This window comes from Callithrix jacchus, chromosome 3 (assembly GCF_049354715.1).
Source record: "Callithrix jacchus isolate 240 chromosome 3, calJac240_pri, whole genome shotgun sequence".
NCBI lineage: Eukaryota > Metazoa > Chordata > Mammalia > Primates > Cebidae > Callithrix > Callithrix jacchus.
Window position 1 is genome coordinate 151,730,097 of NC_133504.1, and position 18,198 is coordinate 151,748,294.

The 18,198-nt window shown below is 36.0% G+C and overlaps 1 protein-coding gene across 2 annotated transcripts in view; it reads right to left on the minus strand.

Annotated features, from left to right (window-relative positions):
• SLC30A9 (solute carrier family 30 member 9) overlaps window positions 1-18,198 on the minus strand; it is a 98,761-nt gene that overhangs the window by 13,586 nt on the left and 66,977 nt on the right. For both annotated transcript variants that reach the window (XM_008993414.4, XM_035293795.3), the window contains 6 exons: window positions 11,783-11,838; window positions 9,523-9,658; window positions 7,372-7,411; window positions 6,109-6,180; window positions 5,544-5,651; window positions 2,069-2,234 (listed from right to left, as the gene is read on the minus strand). In XM_008993414.4, the coding sequence (XP_008991662.1) occupies window positions 2,069-2,234; window positions 5,544-5,651; window positions 6,109-6,180; window positions 7,372-7,411; window positions 9,523-9,658; window positions 11,783-11,838 (578 nt within the window). The remainder of the gene's footprint in view (window positions 1-2,068; window positions 2,235-5,543; window positions 5,652-6,108; window positions 6,181-7,371; window positions 7,412-9,522; window positions 9,659-11,782; window positions 11,839-18,198) is intronic.

An 18,198-nucleotide genomic window follows, 5' to 3' on the forward strand; every position in this document is an offset into this window, starting at 1 on the left:
ACTCCGTCTCAAAAAAAAAAGGAGAGAACAAGAGGAGAAGAAGATCATTAGGGAAACTGAAGTCTTGAACACTATAAACCAATTAGACAGAACAACAGCAGAATACATTTTCTTCCAAGTACTCATGAATATTATCCATGACAGACTATATGTAAGGCCATAAAACAAACTTCAGTAAATTTAAAAGGACAGAAATAATATATATTCTTAGACCATAATAGGACAAAATAATAAATCAATAATGGAAAGAAATCTGTGAAACTTGCAAATATGTAAAAATTAAGTAACATACTCCCCTAAATAACTGAAAAGAAATTAGAAAATACTGGTAGATGAATGGACATGGCACAATACACCAAAATGTATAGAGTGCAATACTTAAAGGAGAATTTGTAGCTATAATTGTCTATTTTAAAAAAGAAGAAACATCAAATTAAAAGCTTAACCTTAAGACACTGGAAAAAGACAAAACAAACCTGAAAGCAAGCAGAAGGAATAAAATAATAAAGATTAAAGCAGAAATTCATGAAAAAGAAAATAGAAAAAAAATAGAGAAAGTCAATTAAACCATAAGCTGGTTCTTTAGAAAAATCAAGAAAATGAACAAACCTTTAGCCAAACTGACCAAGAGAAGATAAGATTCAAATTACAGAAATGAAACATGAGACATCAGTACCAACACTAAAGAAATAAAATGGATTACAAAGGAATATTACAAATAGCTGTATACCAGCACATTAGGTAATTTAGAAGTAAAAGACAATTCCTAGAATACAAACTACTTAAACTTTTAGGTCAAGAAGAAACAGACCATCTGAACAGCTCTATAACAAGAGATAGAATTACTAACCAAAAAATTACCCACACAACAAAGCCCTCATCCAGCTAGCTGAATTCTACCATTTAAAGAAGCTAACATCAATTATTCACAAACTCTTCCAAAAAAATAGGAGAGAACACTTCCCAACTCATTCTCTGAAGCCAGTATTATCTTAATACCAAAACCAGACAAAAACATCACACAGGAAGGATATTAATTTGGATTATCTCACATTATGTTACTAATGCTAATACTGATTTTAAGAATGCTCAGCGGCCAAGGCTATAGTGCTGTGGGTGGTATTCACAGACATAATCATTGAATACTGTAAGTAGAAGACTTAAGTCTCAAACTCCCGGCCTCAGGTGATCCTCCTGCCTCAGCCTCCCAAGTAGCTGGAACTATATAGGGCATGTGCCACTGTGCCCATCGCTCAACTTCTAACCTTGTTCCAATGAGAGAGTTACTTTTCAAGATTAAACATATAGTGCATAAAATATAAATCTAGTAATCATTAATATGTTTTACTAGTTCAGATATACAGGTCATTTTAAAAAGATTTGATTTAAATATTTCAAGTATAACACAAAACATTTTCTTATTTTAAAGTCTGAAAAAATATATAGGGTGAGTTAGCAGAAAATTGGGTTTTTAAAGGTTTGTTCTTTCACTTCATTAAAAAAACCACAGTGCTGCTGGAATTTCACTGAAAAGCACTACTAGAATTCTATATTGCTTCTGCTGATTATCTCCTGTCTCAAGTTCCTTAGTTTTAATAATTTAAAAGAGAAAGATTATAAGAAAAATATTTAAAATAAGCTAAAACAGAGTCTATTTTCAAAATAAATATAAATTATATTTAATTTGGTAATCATTTCCCAATGAATAAAAATCTTTTTGAATTTATTATGTTCAATTTATAATTGCAGTGCAAATATAGGGCAACTCCACAGGTTCCACATTATGTGCACATTAAGAAGGCAACTACTTTGCAAACTTCTATTCTCATTATATCATCTGACTGTTCCTTATTCTAAAACTCAGAAGTATACAAAATTTAAAAGGGAACTTATAAGGAGTTTCCTAAGTGTATTCTTTCTTCTAAGATTATAATTCTGAAAAGTAAAATATTAAAAGTTCTGATGACCAGGAATCCAAAACTTTCTCTGGAAGTTTTTACAAACCAAGCATTTCTGTTTTTTAATATGTTTTTGTAAGCCTTAACAGGATTACTGGAATAAGGCTGACCTTACTGATGGGTCATTCTCCAGGAGTTCAGTGAGCCGCTGTACTTGTTCTGGCTGGATGGACCGCCCTAAGAGTGCTTCTGTATTAGTGTAGATGAGGAATGCTGAGACCACGCCTAATAAGGTGCCCACACCCAAAGAACCCAGGCTGTCATACAGTGGATTGCCTAAATAAAGCACATTAAAAAAAAAAAATCAGTAAATTAACATTTTCTATTATTTCAGTGAAGTTTATAGAGAGCAAAGAACCAGAACTAGGAAATCAAGGCACTTGAAATTTAGTCCTAATTTCTTTAACTACTTCTTTTAATGACTATTAATAATTTTAGTATACTACAAAATGAGGATGCTACAACTTGCTCCATATTACATAAGAATATTATGTGACATAATTGTTTAAGATCTCTGACTTGTAATTTGTCATTACATATGTGAAGTTTCAGAGCACATTCAGATTAGAGATACCATATACCAAAAAATGACATAATGAAGAGTCCATTTCTTTTAGATACATCAATAGCACTTTTCCTATACCATATAGACAAAAATAACAGTGAAATCAAAAGCTGAAAGAAACCATTTTCTGTGTCGTCTTCTTTTTTTTGAGACAGAGTTTTGCTCTTGTTACCCAGGCTGGAGTGCAATGGCGCAATCTCGGCTCACCACAACCTCCGCCTCCTGGGTTCAGGCAATTCTCCTGCCTCAGCCTCCTGAGTAGCTGGGATTACAGGCATGCGCCACCATGCCCAGCTAATTTTTTTGTATTTTTAATAGAGACGGGGTTTCACCATATTGACCAGGATGGTCTCGATCTCTTGACCTCGTGATCCACCCGCCTCGGCCTCCCAAAGTGCTGGGATTACAGGCTTGAGCCACCATGCCCGGCCTCTGTGTCTTCTTCTGACTAATGTTCTGTAAGACAATTAAGCCCTACAGAAAATAATGTGGGTGACTCTTCTCATCCAACCAAGGATGATATATAGCTGGTATCATTTTAGATACAAAGGAGAGAAGTTAATCATTACATGCCATAGGTGCCTCAAGGTGGTGGTTCTCAAAGTGTGGTTCCTGGACCAGCAGCATCACTTGAAAACTTGGTAGGAAAGCAAATTCTCAGGCCTCATTTCAGGCCTTCTGAATCAAAAATTCTGGATGTGGGTTTTCACATTCTGTGTTTCCCTAAGCCCTTCAGATGATTCTGATGCTAATGTTTGCCTTAGGTTGTTAAGGCTTCTCTCCCAGAACCAATGAGAAAGGCTGGTTTATCATCTATGAATGTATAGGTAGTATTTATATAACAGACACTAATACATTTAAAATTTTTATAATAAATTTTACACATGGCTTTTATGACTAGAAGTCTTTTTATTCCAAAGAAAATGTCATCAATATTATATTTAACTCTTTAAATGCTTGATAAAACATATATTTTGCTAAGCTGTAACACTAAAAAGCATACTTGTTTATCTATACTAAGTGCTAAAAATGATACACTTGTAAAACATTATCCATTAGAAGTTTTGTAATTATAGAGCTCAAAATCAAATACTGCTCTTTAGAAATCCAAATTTAAAGGGTTATTTTTATTTAAATATGTACATTTATGTACTCTTACAGAAATCACAGAAGTATTGGCTGAAAGAAAACACCTTTTTTAAGAAAACTTTTATTTCTTGGCATGCTATTTAATTTAATTTGATTAAATTAGCTAATCAAGTAAAATTTAATTCATTAAAATACATTACATATTTTTATAAGTTTGATTTGATTGGTTTCTATTATTATGTAAAATAAAACAAATTATTCAAAGTTGACTTTTGCATCAAGTCACACTTTTCTTAAGCCTAAAATTTTGCTAATAATTTATGTTCAAAAACAGTCTAAAACTATATGGTCAACCAGAAAAACAATCAACACTTTTACAAATATTTTGGATCACAATAAACAACAGAGAATGTTGATTTGGTCTTAAAATGCACACTCAAAATGAGAAAGAAGTGTTCATATTTCAGACTATTTGAAGAAACACTGCAGAACTGTGGAAGCCTGTCACTTAAAATTATTTTAAATATGTAAGGACAAATAGAGAAGAATGGAAGAAGTTCCTTTCCAAGAGAATTCCAACTTCATAAATTGAGTCTTTTCATGTTAAATGGTTCTCCTGCTTTAGAAAATACAATTAAGTAGATTTTGTCTTTTCATTTACCTATATTGTAGTGCCCTCAAAACACTTAATTCACTACCAAAATGAAGACAGAACCAACTTAAAGAAACAGGAAGGTAACAGTAGTTATTATTGGCAATATGGGTGGAAAAAGACAAATGAACAAGAGTCACAATATACAGTAAGTCCTCACTTATGTTGTCAATAGCTTCTCAGAAACTGTGACTTTACAGGAAACAACATATAACAAAACCAATTTTACCATAAGCTAACTGATATAAACAAGCGTTGAGTTCCTGTGGCATATTTCTGGTCACAAAAACATCACTGAACTTCTAAGACCCAAAGTGTCTAATATTGAACACTGAAATAAATGTGAGCTACATACATATATTTAAAAATTTAATAAAAACTAGGTAAAATAATTATTTACCCAATTTTTGGTAGATCAGTGAGTACTGGCAGTAATGGTGGTGGTGGGTTAAATCAAGGAATAAATGTTTGCAAAGTGAAAATTATAAGGAACACCTCTTACCACCACATAATTCGAAAATAATCACAAATAAGTGGGCTTGCAGAGCGCTTTCATACATCAGTTACTGTCCTGCATCTGTCTGATTATCACCTAATTGAGCCTATCCTAACCAGCCCTGGCCAGGATGCCATCCTATGGCAGGACACACTTACACACACCCCCACACTCACTTAGACTGGGACTATTTAGACACCCCATTTTACTGAACATGCACAGCACTGTGATGTGGGAGGAAGGTGGACTGCCTGAAGAAAACCCACGCAGATAAAGAATGAGCAAACTCCACAGAGACAATGGTCCCAGTTAGGAAATGATTTTTTTTCTCAACAATGTTATAAGAAAATCAAGTTGAGAAAAACAATGTTATTTGAGGGCCTACTGTATATTTGTTTAGAACTTTAGAGTTCATTAAAGCTCTCGTATTTTCTTAATAAACCTATTAGGTTACAAGGCAAATATTATCTACATTTTCAATATATAAATAAAAAGTTCAGAGTGATTGCACAATTTTCTAAGTCACAGTTAGAAAGACTTACAGTATTACAGAAATCCTCTATACCAGCCTTCCTTATTTCTAATTTAGAGACATTTTTAATTCAAATAAACCTGAATACTTTTGCTGACCAAATGTCTTATACAAGTCAATGATCAGTATGGAATTAATATTTAACAATTTATTGGTTTAATATTATTCAATGATATAAGAGAAAATTCCCAAATATTAGAGAATTATTTAAGTAGGACAAATAAATCACCTATAATTTAGGAAATATTTACCTGTTATAGAAGTAAGGCCCATGCAAGTGGCTGCTATTATAACTCCCAAGACTGCAGCAGTATCCTCCAATAATATAACATTTGTACTAGGATCACGACTTTCCATTACTTAGTCATTGGGGAAGAGACAAGAAAAGAAAATTTCTAAAATCTTAACACTATCAGGTAACATTTTAATAAGTATGCATTTTAAAAATCAATATATAAATTAAGATTTAAAAAGTATATGAGAGATCATGATTTTCAAAACCTTGTTCAATGCAAACATAATTTCTTGGTTTAAATGTCAACAATAACTGATACCTAAGGTCAAATTACTTTCTCAAGTTATACAACAATATAAAGAAATAACTGAGTTCAGTTAAGTCAAATCCCAATATAAGGTATCCATGTTCAAATTTCTACACTACATTTTAATAAGGGATGAAGGACATGTAAGAGCCACATAGGGACACTATTCAGATATATTTTGTACATATCTATTAGGAACAAAACAATAATAGTACTAAGTAATTTTAAGCAAATAAAAGAGGTGAAACAAACACCTGATTTCTAAATTACATACCATATTTGTAAAACGACATTCCTTTGGTCCGAGCACTCCTACGAAGTTCATTTACAGCAACAAGAAGTGTTGCTAAAAGAAAAGCATTCATATCAGCAAGACAGAAACTTCATGCCTCCAAACTTTAAAGATGGCATCTCAAAAGATAAACAAATAGGCACAACATTTTAGAACCAGGGTTGGCAATAAGGAAAAGTTCTATGTTAACTAGTGATTATTAATTAATCATTATACTAAAGTGAACCCCGTAATTCTAAACCATAATAACTAAATATAATTGCTAGTAACAACAGCCTTATTTTATTAAAGAGTTTCTATTTGGCAGCACCACACTAGCCACAATTACTTTTGGGCCTCCCAGTCTTTTGAGGCACGTGGTGTTACAACCATTTTATAGACTTTCAAAGATGAAGGGCCCTATAAACTTACACAATTAAGATCTGTCAATTAAAAACAATATTAATTTTAAAAAGAGATGAAGGGAACATTATACATAGAAAGTTAAAATGTTTCGGAAGTAAACATGAGTACAGCAGTAAATCAGGCAGTTTTATACTGATATTAGCAGTTCTCTCATCATTCTTCTATAGCTGTATATTTCAAACACTTTGAAATATTTGTATGACAAGAGCCAGGATTCTTCTGATTCATACTATTAAACTCTGATTTTTAATAGTTCAGTTTAGTTATGTTTTTTATACTCCACTTCAAATGTTTTGAGTATTATGATACTCAAAAATAAAAGATACTTTCCCTTTTAAGTAAGTAAAATAATTATTTATCCAATTTTTACTGACTCAGTGAGTAACAGCAATAGTAGTGGTAGTGGGTTCAATCAAGGAATAATGTTTGCAAAGTGAAAATTGTAAGGAACACCTTTTAACACCACAGAGTTCAAAGATGACAACAGATACGGTGAGCTTGCTGAGTGCTTTCATACCACATCGGTTATTGTCCTGCATCTGTCTGATTATCACCTACTTGAGCCTATCCTAGCAGCTCAGGACACAGGAAGAAATGAGCCCTGGCCAGGATGACATCCCATGGCAGGGCATACTTACACACAGCCCTACAGCTATCCATTATAGGAACAACCACAGTACATTACACAAAGACTCTACTCCCTAAAAGTAGACAACGCTTAGATGCCTATTCCCACACTTACTTTTCTTTAATCAACAGAACTTAGCAAACTATAATAATGAACAGGTGAATATATATTACTAAATTAAGAATAGAGACATACTTTGTGACAGTACATACCTCCTTCAGATAATAATGATCCTGCTAAAATACAATAGGCCTAGGGAAGAAATATTAAAATAAAGCATACATTAAGTACTTGCAATCACAATTATTCATATATAAAGTCTGTAATGTCTAAACCAAAAACATAAACTCAAATCTAAGCCAGACAATAAGGTCATTAATGGGAAACAACTCAGGTAAGGACAATGAGATATGATCTGACATCAGGAGTTGTGGACACCAGATACAGAAGAGCCACACCCAAACTCAAGTAATTTCTGGATTTTACTTGGATGTCTAATATCAAGAAAATCCTGATTCAGAAAGATAAACAGTTCTAAACAGTAACCAATTTTTTTTTGTTTTGTAACACCACATTCCCTGTAATCCCAGGACACTCTTGAATTAAAGATGGCAAGAAAAGCTTTAGTGCTGGGTAAAAAAAAAAAAAAAGAAAAAGAAAAAGAGTTAACCTAGCAACACAATTTTATTTTAATGAAATATGAACGAAACATCTACAGAATTTTCAGCAATGTTTAGAACCCCAGGCTTTCCTAAAATAGATGTTTGAAAACTTTGAACCCAGTCCAACACTATTTTAAACAGGGCCATAGTCTAATGGAAACCCATTTCGTTAATGAAAGACACAAGAGCATTTACAAGTTTTAAAACTTATCCAGAACTGAAAATTTAACTAATTACCTAATCTCTAACTCCAGAGACTGCGTTGCCTCTGTAAAGTGATGCTGTACAAATTAGAAGAAAGCTAGGACAATGAAGTACCCATAATGTGGCCAAATCTTTTCAGAATGGAGGAAATACATTTGTTTGTTTTAATGATATGAAATGTATTATGGTAAGAAACTAGTCAATCAGAACTATAGGAAACTAGAGAATAACAAATAAGCTTAGAGTAATGGGCTTATTAAGTAGATTTGTATGATCTAGCAGGATATTAAAGAACTAAACAGACTAATTGTGTCTAGTTTCGACTACAACCCAAAATACAGAAGAAAACAGGTACTAATATGCCCACATTCCAAAAAAGGTATTATACCATCTATTCAGGGCTTGCACAGAAGGTAGCCCAAGCCTGGGGCCTCTACCCACTAGACTACATGCTAACTTCACATCTTCTAGACCATATAGGAAGAAGAGGTTGAGGTGGCCAAAAGTGAAGATTTCTTTGGTGAAAGCTGTTGAGCTGCTAAGATTGCTCAGTAAGCTTGATGTGTGCCCCCTGGATACTGGATATCACAGCTAACTGTCTGATGCATACCTGAGTGATACATCATATGCAAGTCTATTAACTAATATTGGCAGCAGAGTAGATCACTAGGCTTGATTCAAAAAAAAAAAAAAACCTGCACTCCCATGGAAAGTGTGTTACAGATGTCTGTTTTAACACACGGGTCCCTAGGAGTCTTTTATAAGGAGATCAACTGCTCAAAGGGCATTCTTTACAAATGCAAGACAACTTCAGCACTGTCTGGAACCATACCATGAGATGCAGAGCTGAGAGGGTAGGCTATGTGACCAATTTGGGCAGCCATAGCCAGAGCAGCCAAGCAGGGTAATCTCCAAGAAGTGCCCATGGGGGGGAAAAAGACAGCTTTAAACATCTACAAAGGCCAGAGGAAACCAATGCAAAATAACAGTGTAGTCAGTAAAGTAGTATAATTTTATCCCCTATCCCAACTTTCAACACTGCCTAGGGAATAGGAGAGAGGAGCAGAGCCCTAGAGGGGATCATACGGGTGATCATCCTGCCATCCTCCTGTTCCCCCAGTGCAGGCTTCCTATTACATGGGACTGAATATTTTAATTATTGAAATGAGACTATTCTTGGGACCAAAAGTGAACAGAGGGTTTTCTTATTCCTCAACAGTAACTGGAGAAATTAATGCAACTGCCCAAGATTTTAAACGAGGAGGCAGGGTTTGATAATTGGTACCTCCAGAGATCTTGTTCAACATCATTGAATCTTATGAATTTAGAGGTCATGTCCAGTCACATTCTAAAAAATAAATTACAGATACATAATCCTATATTACACAGTCAAGAAGGTGTATGTCATTCTTTAACACCAATATGACAAAGGCCTTCTATTGTACACAATCACTACGTCATAAGACTTCAAAACTGGGGAGAAAAAAAGAGGATTACCCATAGAAGGGATTCTATTGGTTGAGGATGAAGCAATCCCATGACTCCATGGTACCAAGATAGTCCTGCACCCATCATGAAAATACCAACACCACTAATTAGTGAAGAAATATAGCGCATATTCGAAAATCCATACCTGAAAAATAGAAAAGAATATAGTTTGCAAGAAATACGAATGGTTTCCTTTAAAATATAAGCTTAATAGGTCAATAAAAAAGAAAAAGACTCAGTATATCAAGATGTTATAATTTTATATTAAGATGTAAGTGCTAAGCTTGAAAAGCAATATGCAGAGTGGAAAAAAACTATAAGATCTTTGAAAATACATAAACATAAAGTGAATACCATTTAATTCAGGTATTTTCTAATCTCTTTTCCAAATAGCCTATTTTGATTTAGAGAGCTACTTTACTGTTATGTGCCACAAATCCTGGTAAAATTAATCTTTTAAAAAATGCATTCAGATATTTAATGAACAGGATAACATTTAAATTTCCTTGTAATGTAGCTTTTAATTGAATGTTTTCATCTTTTTGTGCAGCCAGTCTATGATTTATATTACCCATACTTTGATGCTGGATACAGAAGTTTACAACACATAATTTATTGCTAGTTCTGAACAGGTTAGCACACATCAACTTTCACCTATTACAAGAAGTAAGATCTTCAGTTTTCTGAGTGTTTTCATGGTGTTAAAATCTCAATTATTTTTCAAGCATGCTTCATCAATATGTACATTATTTTGTATTATTATAAGAACTGACACAATACCTATTATTAAAGGTGTTCAAAAATATATTAATAACATACTAGAGGAGGAAAAACATCACTCATTAATAAAAACATTTCCTGGAAAATTTAGTTCCAAACTCAAACTCAGTGGCCCTCTTCTGAGAAATACAAATTTAAACAAGAATTATTAATCAAACTGCTCTTGGAATTCCTTTTTGCAAAGATGTAATCCTGCCACAGGGAATTCCCAGTTTAGAGATGTGACAATGTGACAGCTCACTCAGAAAAATTTACTTTCTTCTAAAGATTCCCCCCAAAGTAAAACAGAATATATGTTTATTTAAGTTAAAGTAAATTAATATCTAAAATAAATGGCATTACTTATACTTTAGGTGATTTCAAGAAACTATTAATTCTTATTGAAAATTTTAATTATGCAGACTTAAACTGCCCGATATGATGAGCCACTAGCCACATGTGGCAATTTAAATTTAAATAAATTAAAACTAAATATAGTTTAAAATTTAGTTCTTCAGTTGCACTAGCCACATTTCAAGTGCTCAATAGCTACATGTAGTTAGCTGTCCATACTGGACATATACAGAATATTTCCACAATTGCAGAAAATTCTGTTGGGCAGCACTAAAGTAGTCTATAAAAATACCTTGAGAAGAAATATTCACAACCTAAAATTTAAAATTTTTACCTTTTTAAAAATCTTTCATATATAAAACAGGCCAAGAAAAAAAATTTTTCTTAAGATGGTACAACACTGTAATGATGTGTAATTAACACACTAGAGAACTATTCTCTATATTAGCTTACTGACAGTTACAGAACATTCAAGTATATCATTTATAGGAAAACAGTAGTATTGCTTTCAAGTAAAGAAAGGCATTTCTAAAGAACAGAGGTAGATGCCTTTACAGAAGTAAAACTGCTTTTTTTTTGGCCTTAAGATTTATCAAATTCTATTACTGAGGCTAGTCTTAAAATGATGCATGTGAAATTCAAAAATTTTAGATGGTTATGTTAAAGAAGCAATAGAAAAAAAATCTCTCCATCAAATAATGGCTACGATTCAAAATAATACTTTCTAAAAAGTATACTCATTTTACAAATAAATAATTCTGAAATATTAACAAATATTTTGTTAATCACAAACAGGACTAAAAGAAGTTACCAAAAATTTTAGATTGGGTAGCCTATGAGTCTAAATCTAGAATATATGTTTCCTTGGTTCAAAATAAAACAGACCTCTAAAATCAAAATATGTGCATTACTATCAAATATGAAGAAAACAAGATCACCATGCTGTGCTGCAAAGCATAAAAATAACTCCATTTTCAATATACCTTGAATTTACTTTGACACAGTGGTGAGTTCTGCATTTTAGATACTACAGTGGAAGAAATGACCAAATCTTTAACCAACTGCAGGTATATAAATTGCAGGAGATTTCTAAAATTTTTTATTTCAATGACTTGTCGCCAAAAATAACAAAAACAAAATAAGACAAGGTCCTTACGGATGAGAAGGATCTGGTGTTTGAACAGACTTACTGATGCCCAGTGCTAGTAAACCCTATAAGAAAGAAGAAAAAAACGTAAATAATCATTAGCAAGATGGAGAGTATAATATGGTAAAGCCAATGTGGAGGGTGCAGGCTATAAAGAAACACTCAACATATGCATGTCCAATGGCCTAGCAATTCTGGTTTCTAGTACTTACCTTAGAAAAATAAAGATGAATTCAAAGGGGATCAAAACACCATTGTTTATAAAGATGAGAAATATGAAAGCAACCTAAAACAAATCCATCTATTGGGAATGACAAAATAAATGATAAACCATAAATTACTTCTACAGTAGGTTAAAAAAAATAATGTTGGAGTAGAGCTTTCTATACTGACACAGATAAAGCTCCTAGACATACCATTAAGTGGAAGAGGAGAAAAAAGCAAGTTAGGAACAGTATCTAGAGTACAGAATTTATGCTTTGTCATTTTTATAGGCTTATAAAATAATATTTTATAATTATTATATATAATTCTGTGCATATAATATAAAGCACAGAAAAGGTTAAAAGAACATGCATGTAACTATGCTTACATCTCTGAAGAGAGGCAGAATTAAGGTAGTATGTAATATTTGACTTTTTATAGGAAGAATAACTTGTATAGATGCACAAATAAAAGATAAAAACTTTAAGCAATATATATATACATATATAGTGTATGAGCACATACATTTCTAGTAAAACTGCAAAACCATGCACAGGAATTATGTATCACATCCTGTTCTTTCCTTCCTTTCTTACTCCCTCTCTTCTGTCTCACTTGTTTTCAACATTTCTTCCTTGTTCCTTTCATTTCCACTTATGTGGTCTTCATTTCCACTTATGTGGTTTTGTCCTTTGTTAAAGAGTTATCCATTAGAACCTCTCAATAGTAGTATGTTTGTCCCTAGTAAGTCCTTTCCATCCTAATTTGATGCGAATCTAGAAATCCATCATAAGACTACATTATTAGAACTATTTGATAAAAATACAAAGCCTCTAAGTGAATTCCCTATGTAATTTTATTTGGTTAATCTGAGGCTTTTCCTTTCTTCAGCTTTGTAGCAAATAATCAGCTAAGTAAACTTTCTAGATAATGACTTATTCATAGATGAGGTTTCCCTATAGGTTACATTTAATAGAAACTTTTTTTCTAATAAAATAGAGATTAAACAACCTTGAAAATAATTAAGACAAATATATTTTTAGGTTTTAATATTGGAAACCCTACCCTAAATACACGTTACAAGCTTTTACAACTAGATTCCGTGGGAAAAGGGAGCAAACCACCTAAAACGTAGATGATTTTTCAGTGACTTAAACTAAGAGAATGAGAATTAAAAGGAAGCTATAACTCTCTTACACTGACATGGTTTGGCTGTGTCCCCACCCAAATCTCATCTTGAATTCTCACGTGTTGTGGGAGGGACCTGGTGGGATGTAACTGAATCAAAGGCGCAGGCCTTTCCCTTGCCGTTCTCATGCTAGTGAATAAGTCTCCTGAGATCTGATAGTTTTAAGCTCTGCACAAGCTCTCTTCTCTTGTCTACCGCCATGTGAGACATGCCTTTCACTTTCTACCATGGTTGTAAGGCTTCCCCAGCCACGTAAATTTATAAGTCCATTAAGCCTCTTTTAAAAAAATTAATAAATTATCCAGTCTTGGGTATGTCTTTATCAGCAGTGTGAAAATGGACTAATACGAGAGAGAGGAGAACATGGCGCTATAGGAGCAACTCAGGATTGCAGCTCCCAGTGAAAGCGCAGAGGGTGGGTGGACGTCACATTTCCAGATGGATCTTTATTGCCCACAGACCAGAAGATTCCCAGGTGTAGGAGCCCCACGGGCTGCCAGCATGGCTGTTTCGGCTGGTGCAGCCATTTCGGCCGGTGCAGCCATTTCGGCCGGAACTGCAGCACAGCACAACTCCGTACAAAATACACTGACTGGTCTGGTTGCCCTGTTAAACTGGCAATTTGAGATTTGGGAAAGCAGATTAGCACGTTCATCTGATTAAACGGGACTTAAAACAGTAAGCCAGGCTAGGAGATTCCCAGGCAGCGATGTTGTTTCAGTCGGTGCAGTGGGTCGCTGCACGGGAAATCACAAAGATCCCGGCGCCCTTTCAGCAGGTGACTGAAACACCTGGGAGAGAGTCAACCGTTCAACTTAAAAAAAAAAGGGCTCTAAGGCAGGGAGCCAGGTGATCAGGCTCAGTAGGTCCCACCCCCACAAAAACAAACAAAACAGCAATTGGAAACGCTCGGGGTTGAGAGTTTCACGGCAAGCACAGCTGAACCCAGTACGGTGCAGCTCGGTGGTAGAGGGGCATCCGCCATTACCAAGCACTCCACCCCTACGGAGGTACTCTGCCATTGCTGACACAGCCTGCCGTTGCCGAGGCAACCCGCCATTGCCAAGGCAACCCGCCATAACAAAGAGAGTCCACCATTACGGAGTCTGCCATCGCCACAGCAGTTCTAACCACATCCATATAAACAGGACTACAGGGAATTACACACGGCAGCAGGGTGGAGCGCATGGCAGCAGGGCGGAGCCCAGAGCAGCTCAGCATAGCCTCAGCAGGCAGACAGTGACTAGACTGCCTCCTTGCTGGGCAGGACAGTGCAATGGATACTCATAAATAAAGCCCTAACTCCCCAGGACAGAGCACCTGAGGAGAAAAAGGGGCTTTATGAGTTCCGCTGCAGCAGACTTAAACGTACCTGCCTAGCAGCCCTGAATGACAACAGAGCTCACAGCTCAGCACTTGAGCTCCTATAAAGTACAGACTGTCTCCTCAAGCAGCTCCCTGACCGCCATATATCCAAAGAGTCACCTCACAAAGGACTGATCAGACTGACATTTAGCAGGCATCATTCTGGGACAAAGTTAGTGGAAGAAGAAACTGGTAGCAACCCTCACCGTTCCACAGCTGCTACAGGTGTTCCCCAGGCAAGCAGGGCCTGGAGTGGACCTCAGCAGTCCTACAGCAGAGGGGCTAGACTGTTAGAAGGAAAACTAAGAAACAGAAATACTTCATCATCAACAATCTGGACTTCCACACCCAATCGGAAAGTCAGCAATTTCTCAGACGACAGGTGGATAAATCCACAAAGATGGGAAGAAACCAGCGCAAAAAGGAGGAAAACACCCAAAACCGGAACACCTCACCTCCTACAAGGAACCACAATCCCTCAACAGCAAGGGAACAAAGCTGGACGGAGAATGAGTGTGATGAAATGACAGAATCAGACTTCAGAAGGTGGGTAATGAGAAACTTTCGTGAGCTAAAAGAACATGTTCTAACTCAATGCAAAGAAACTAAGAACGTTGAAAAAAGATTTGAGGAAATGATAAGAAGAATGGACAACTTAGAGAGGAATATGAGTGAATTGATGGAGGTGAAAAACACAACACGAGAACTTCGCGAAGCATGTACAAGTCTCAACAGCCGAATTGACCAAGCAGAAGAAAGGATATCAGAGGTCGAAGATCAACTCAAGGATGCCCTCTCTCACCACTTCTATTCAATATAGTACTGGAAGTTCTAGCCAGAGCAATCAGGCAAGAAAAAGAAATAAAGGGTATTCAAATAAGAAAGGAGGAAGCCAAATTGTCTCTATTTGCAGACGACATGATTGTATATCAAGAAGACCCCATCATCTCAGCCCAAAATCTCCTGAAACTGATAAGCAACTTCAGCAAAGTCTCAGGATACAAAATCAATGTGCAAAAACCACAAGTATTCCTATACACCAATAACAGACTGAAAGAGAGCCAAATCAAAAATGAACTACGAAGAGAATAATGGCTACAAAGAGAATAAAATACCTAGGAATACAACTTACAAAGAACGTAAAGGACCTCTTCAAGGAGAACCACAAACCACTGCTCAACGAAATAAGAGAGGACACAAACAGATGGAGAAACATTCCATGTTCATGGTTAGGAAGAATCAGTATCGTGAAAATGGCCATACTGCCCAGAGTAATTTACAGACTCCACTCTATCCCCATCAAGCTACCAATGACCTTCTTCACAGAACTGGAAAAAAACACCTTAAACTTCATATGGAATCAAAAGAGAGCCTGCATACCCAAGTCAATTCTAAGCAAAAAGAACACAGTGGGAGGCATCACACTACTGAACTTCAAACTATACTACAAGGCTACAGTAGTCAAAATAGCATGGTACTGGTACCAAAACAGAAATATAGACCAATGGGACAGAACAGAGGCCTTGGAGGCAACACAACATATCTACTACCATACAGTCTTTGACAAACCTGACAAAAACAAACAATGGGGAAAGGATTCCCTACTTAATAAATGGTGTTGGGAAAACTAGCTAGCCATGTGAAGAAAGCAGAAACTGGACCCCTTCCTGACACCTTACACTAAAATTAACTCCAGATGGATTAAAGACTTAAACATTACACCTGACACCATAAAAACCCTAGAAGAAAATCTAGGCAAAACCATTCAGGACATAGGAGTAGGCAAGGACTTCATGACCAAAACCAAAAGCATTGGCAACAAAAGCCAAAATAGACAAATGGAACCTAATCAAACTCCGCAGCTTCTGCACGGCAAAATAAACAGTCATTAGAGTGAATCGGCAACCAACAGAATGGGAAAAAATTTTTGCAGTTTACCCATCTGACAAAGGGCTGATATCCAGAATTTACAAAGAACTCAAACAGATTTACAAGAAAAAAACAAGCCCATTCAAAAATGGGGAAAGGATATGAATAGACACTTTACAAAAGAAGACATACATGAGGCCAACAAACATTAAAAATGCTCATCATCACTGGTCATCAGAGAAATGCAAATCAAAACTACATTGAGATACCATCTCACACCAGTTAGAATGGCGATCATTAAAAAATATGGAGACAACAGATGCTGGAGAGGATGTGGAGGAATAGGAAGACTGCTGGTGGGAGTGTAAATTAGTTCAACCATTGTGGAAGACAGTGTGGCAATTCCTCAAGGACCTAGAAATAGAAATTCCATTTGACCCAACAATCCCATTACTGGGTATATATCCAAAGGACTATAAATCTTTCTACTATAAGGACACATGCACACGAATGTTCATTGCAGCCCTGTTTACGATAGCAAAAACCTGGAACCAACCCAAATGCCCATTGATGATAGACTGGACTGGGAAAATGTGGCACATATACACCATGGAATATTATGCAGCAATAAGAAACGATGAGGTCGTGTCCTTTGTAGGGACATGATTGAATCTGGAGAACATAATTCTCAGCAACCTGACACAAGAACCGAAAATGAAATACCACATGTTCTCACTCATAGGCAGGTGATGAACAATGAGAACACATGGACACAGGGAGGGGAGCACTACACACTGGGGTCTATTGGGGGGAATGGGGGAGGGACAGCAGGTAGGGAGCTGGGGAGGGATAGCATGGGGAGAAATGCCAGATGTGGGTGAAGGGGAGGAAGGCAGCAAATCACACTGCCACGTGTGTACCTATGCAACTATCTTGCATGTTCTGCACATGTACCCCAAAACCTAAAATGCAATAAAAAATAAATAAAATAAAATGGACTAATACAGTAAATTAGTACCAGTAGAGTCAGGTGCTGCTCTAGATATCTGAAAGTGTGGAAGCAACTTTGGACCTGGGTAACAGGCAGGGGTTGGAACAGTTTGGAGGGCTCAGAAGATAGGAAAATGTAACAAAGTTTGGAATTTCCTAGAGACTTGTTGAATGGCTTTGCCCAAAATGTTGACAGCAATATGGATAATAAGGCCCAGGCTGAGGTGGTCTCAAATGGAAATGAGGAACTTGTTGAAAACTGGAGCAAAGGTGACTCCTATTATGTTTTAAGCAAAGAGACTGGTAGCATTTTGCCCCTGAGGAACTTGCAACTTGAGAGAGACGATCTAGAGTATCTGGCAGAAGAAATTTCTCAGCAGCAAAGATGCACGAGGTGATTTGGGTGCTGTTAAACGCATTCAGGTTTTCTCTTGAGAGAGAGTTTCACTTTATCATGGAGTGCATGGTGCAATCTCAGCTCATTGCAACCTCTGCCTCCCCGCTTCAAGCGATTCTCCTGCCTCAGCCTCCCAAGTAGCTGAGACTACAGGCATGTGCCCTCATGCCCAGCTAATTTCTGTACTTTTAGTAAAGAAGAGTTTCACCATTTTGTCCAGGATGGTTTCAATCTCTTGATCTCGTGATTCGCCCACCTCAGTCTCCCAAAGTGCGGGGGTTAGAGGCGTGAGCCACTGTGCTTGGCCCAGGCATTCAGTTTTAAAAGGGAAACAGAGCATAGAAGTTTCAAAAATGTGCAGTCTTACAATGTGATAGAAAAGAAAATTCCATTTTCTGAGGAGAAATTCAA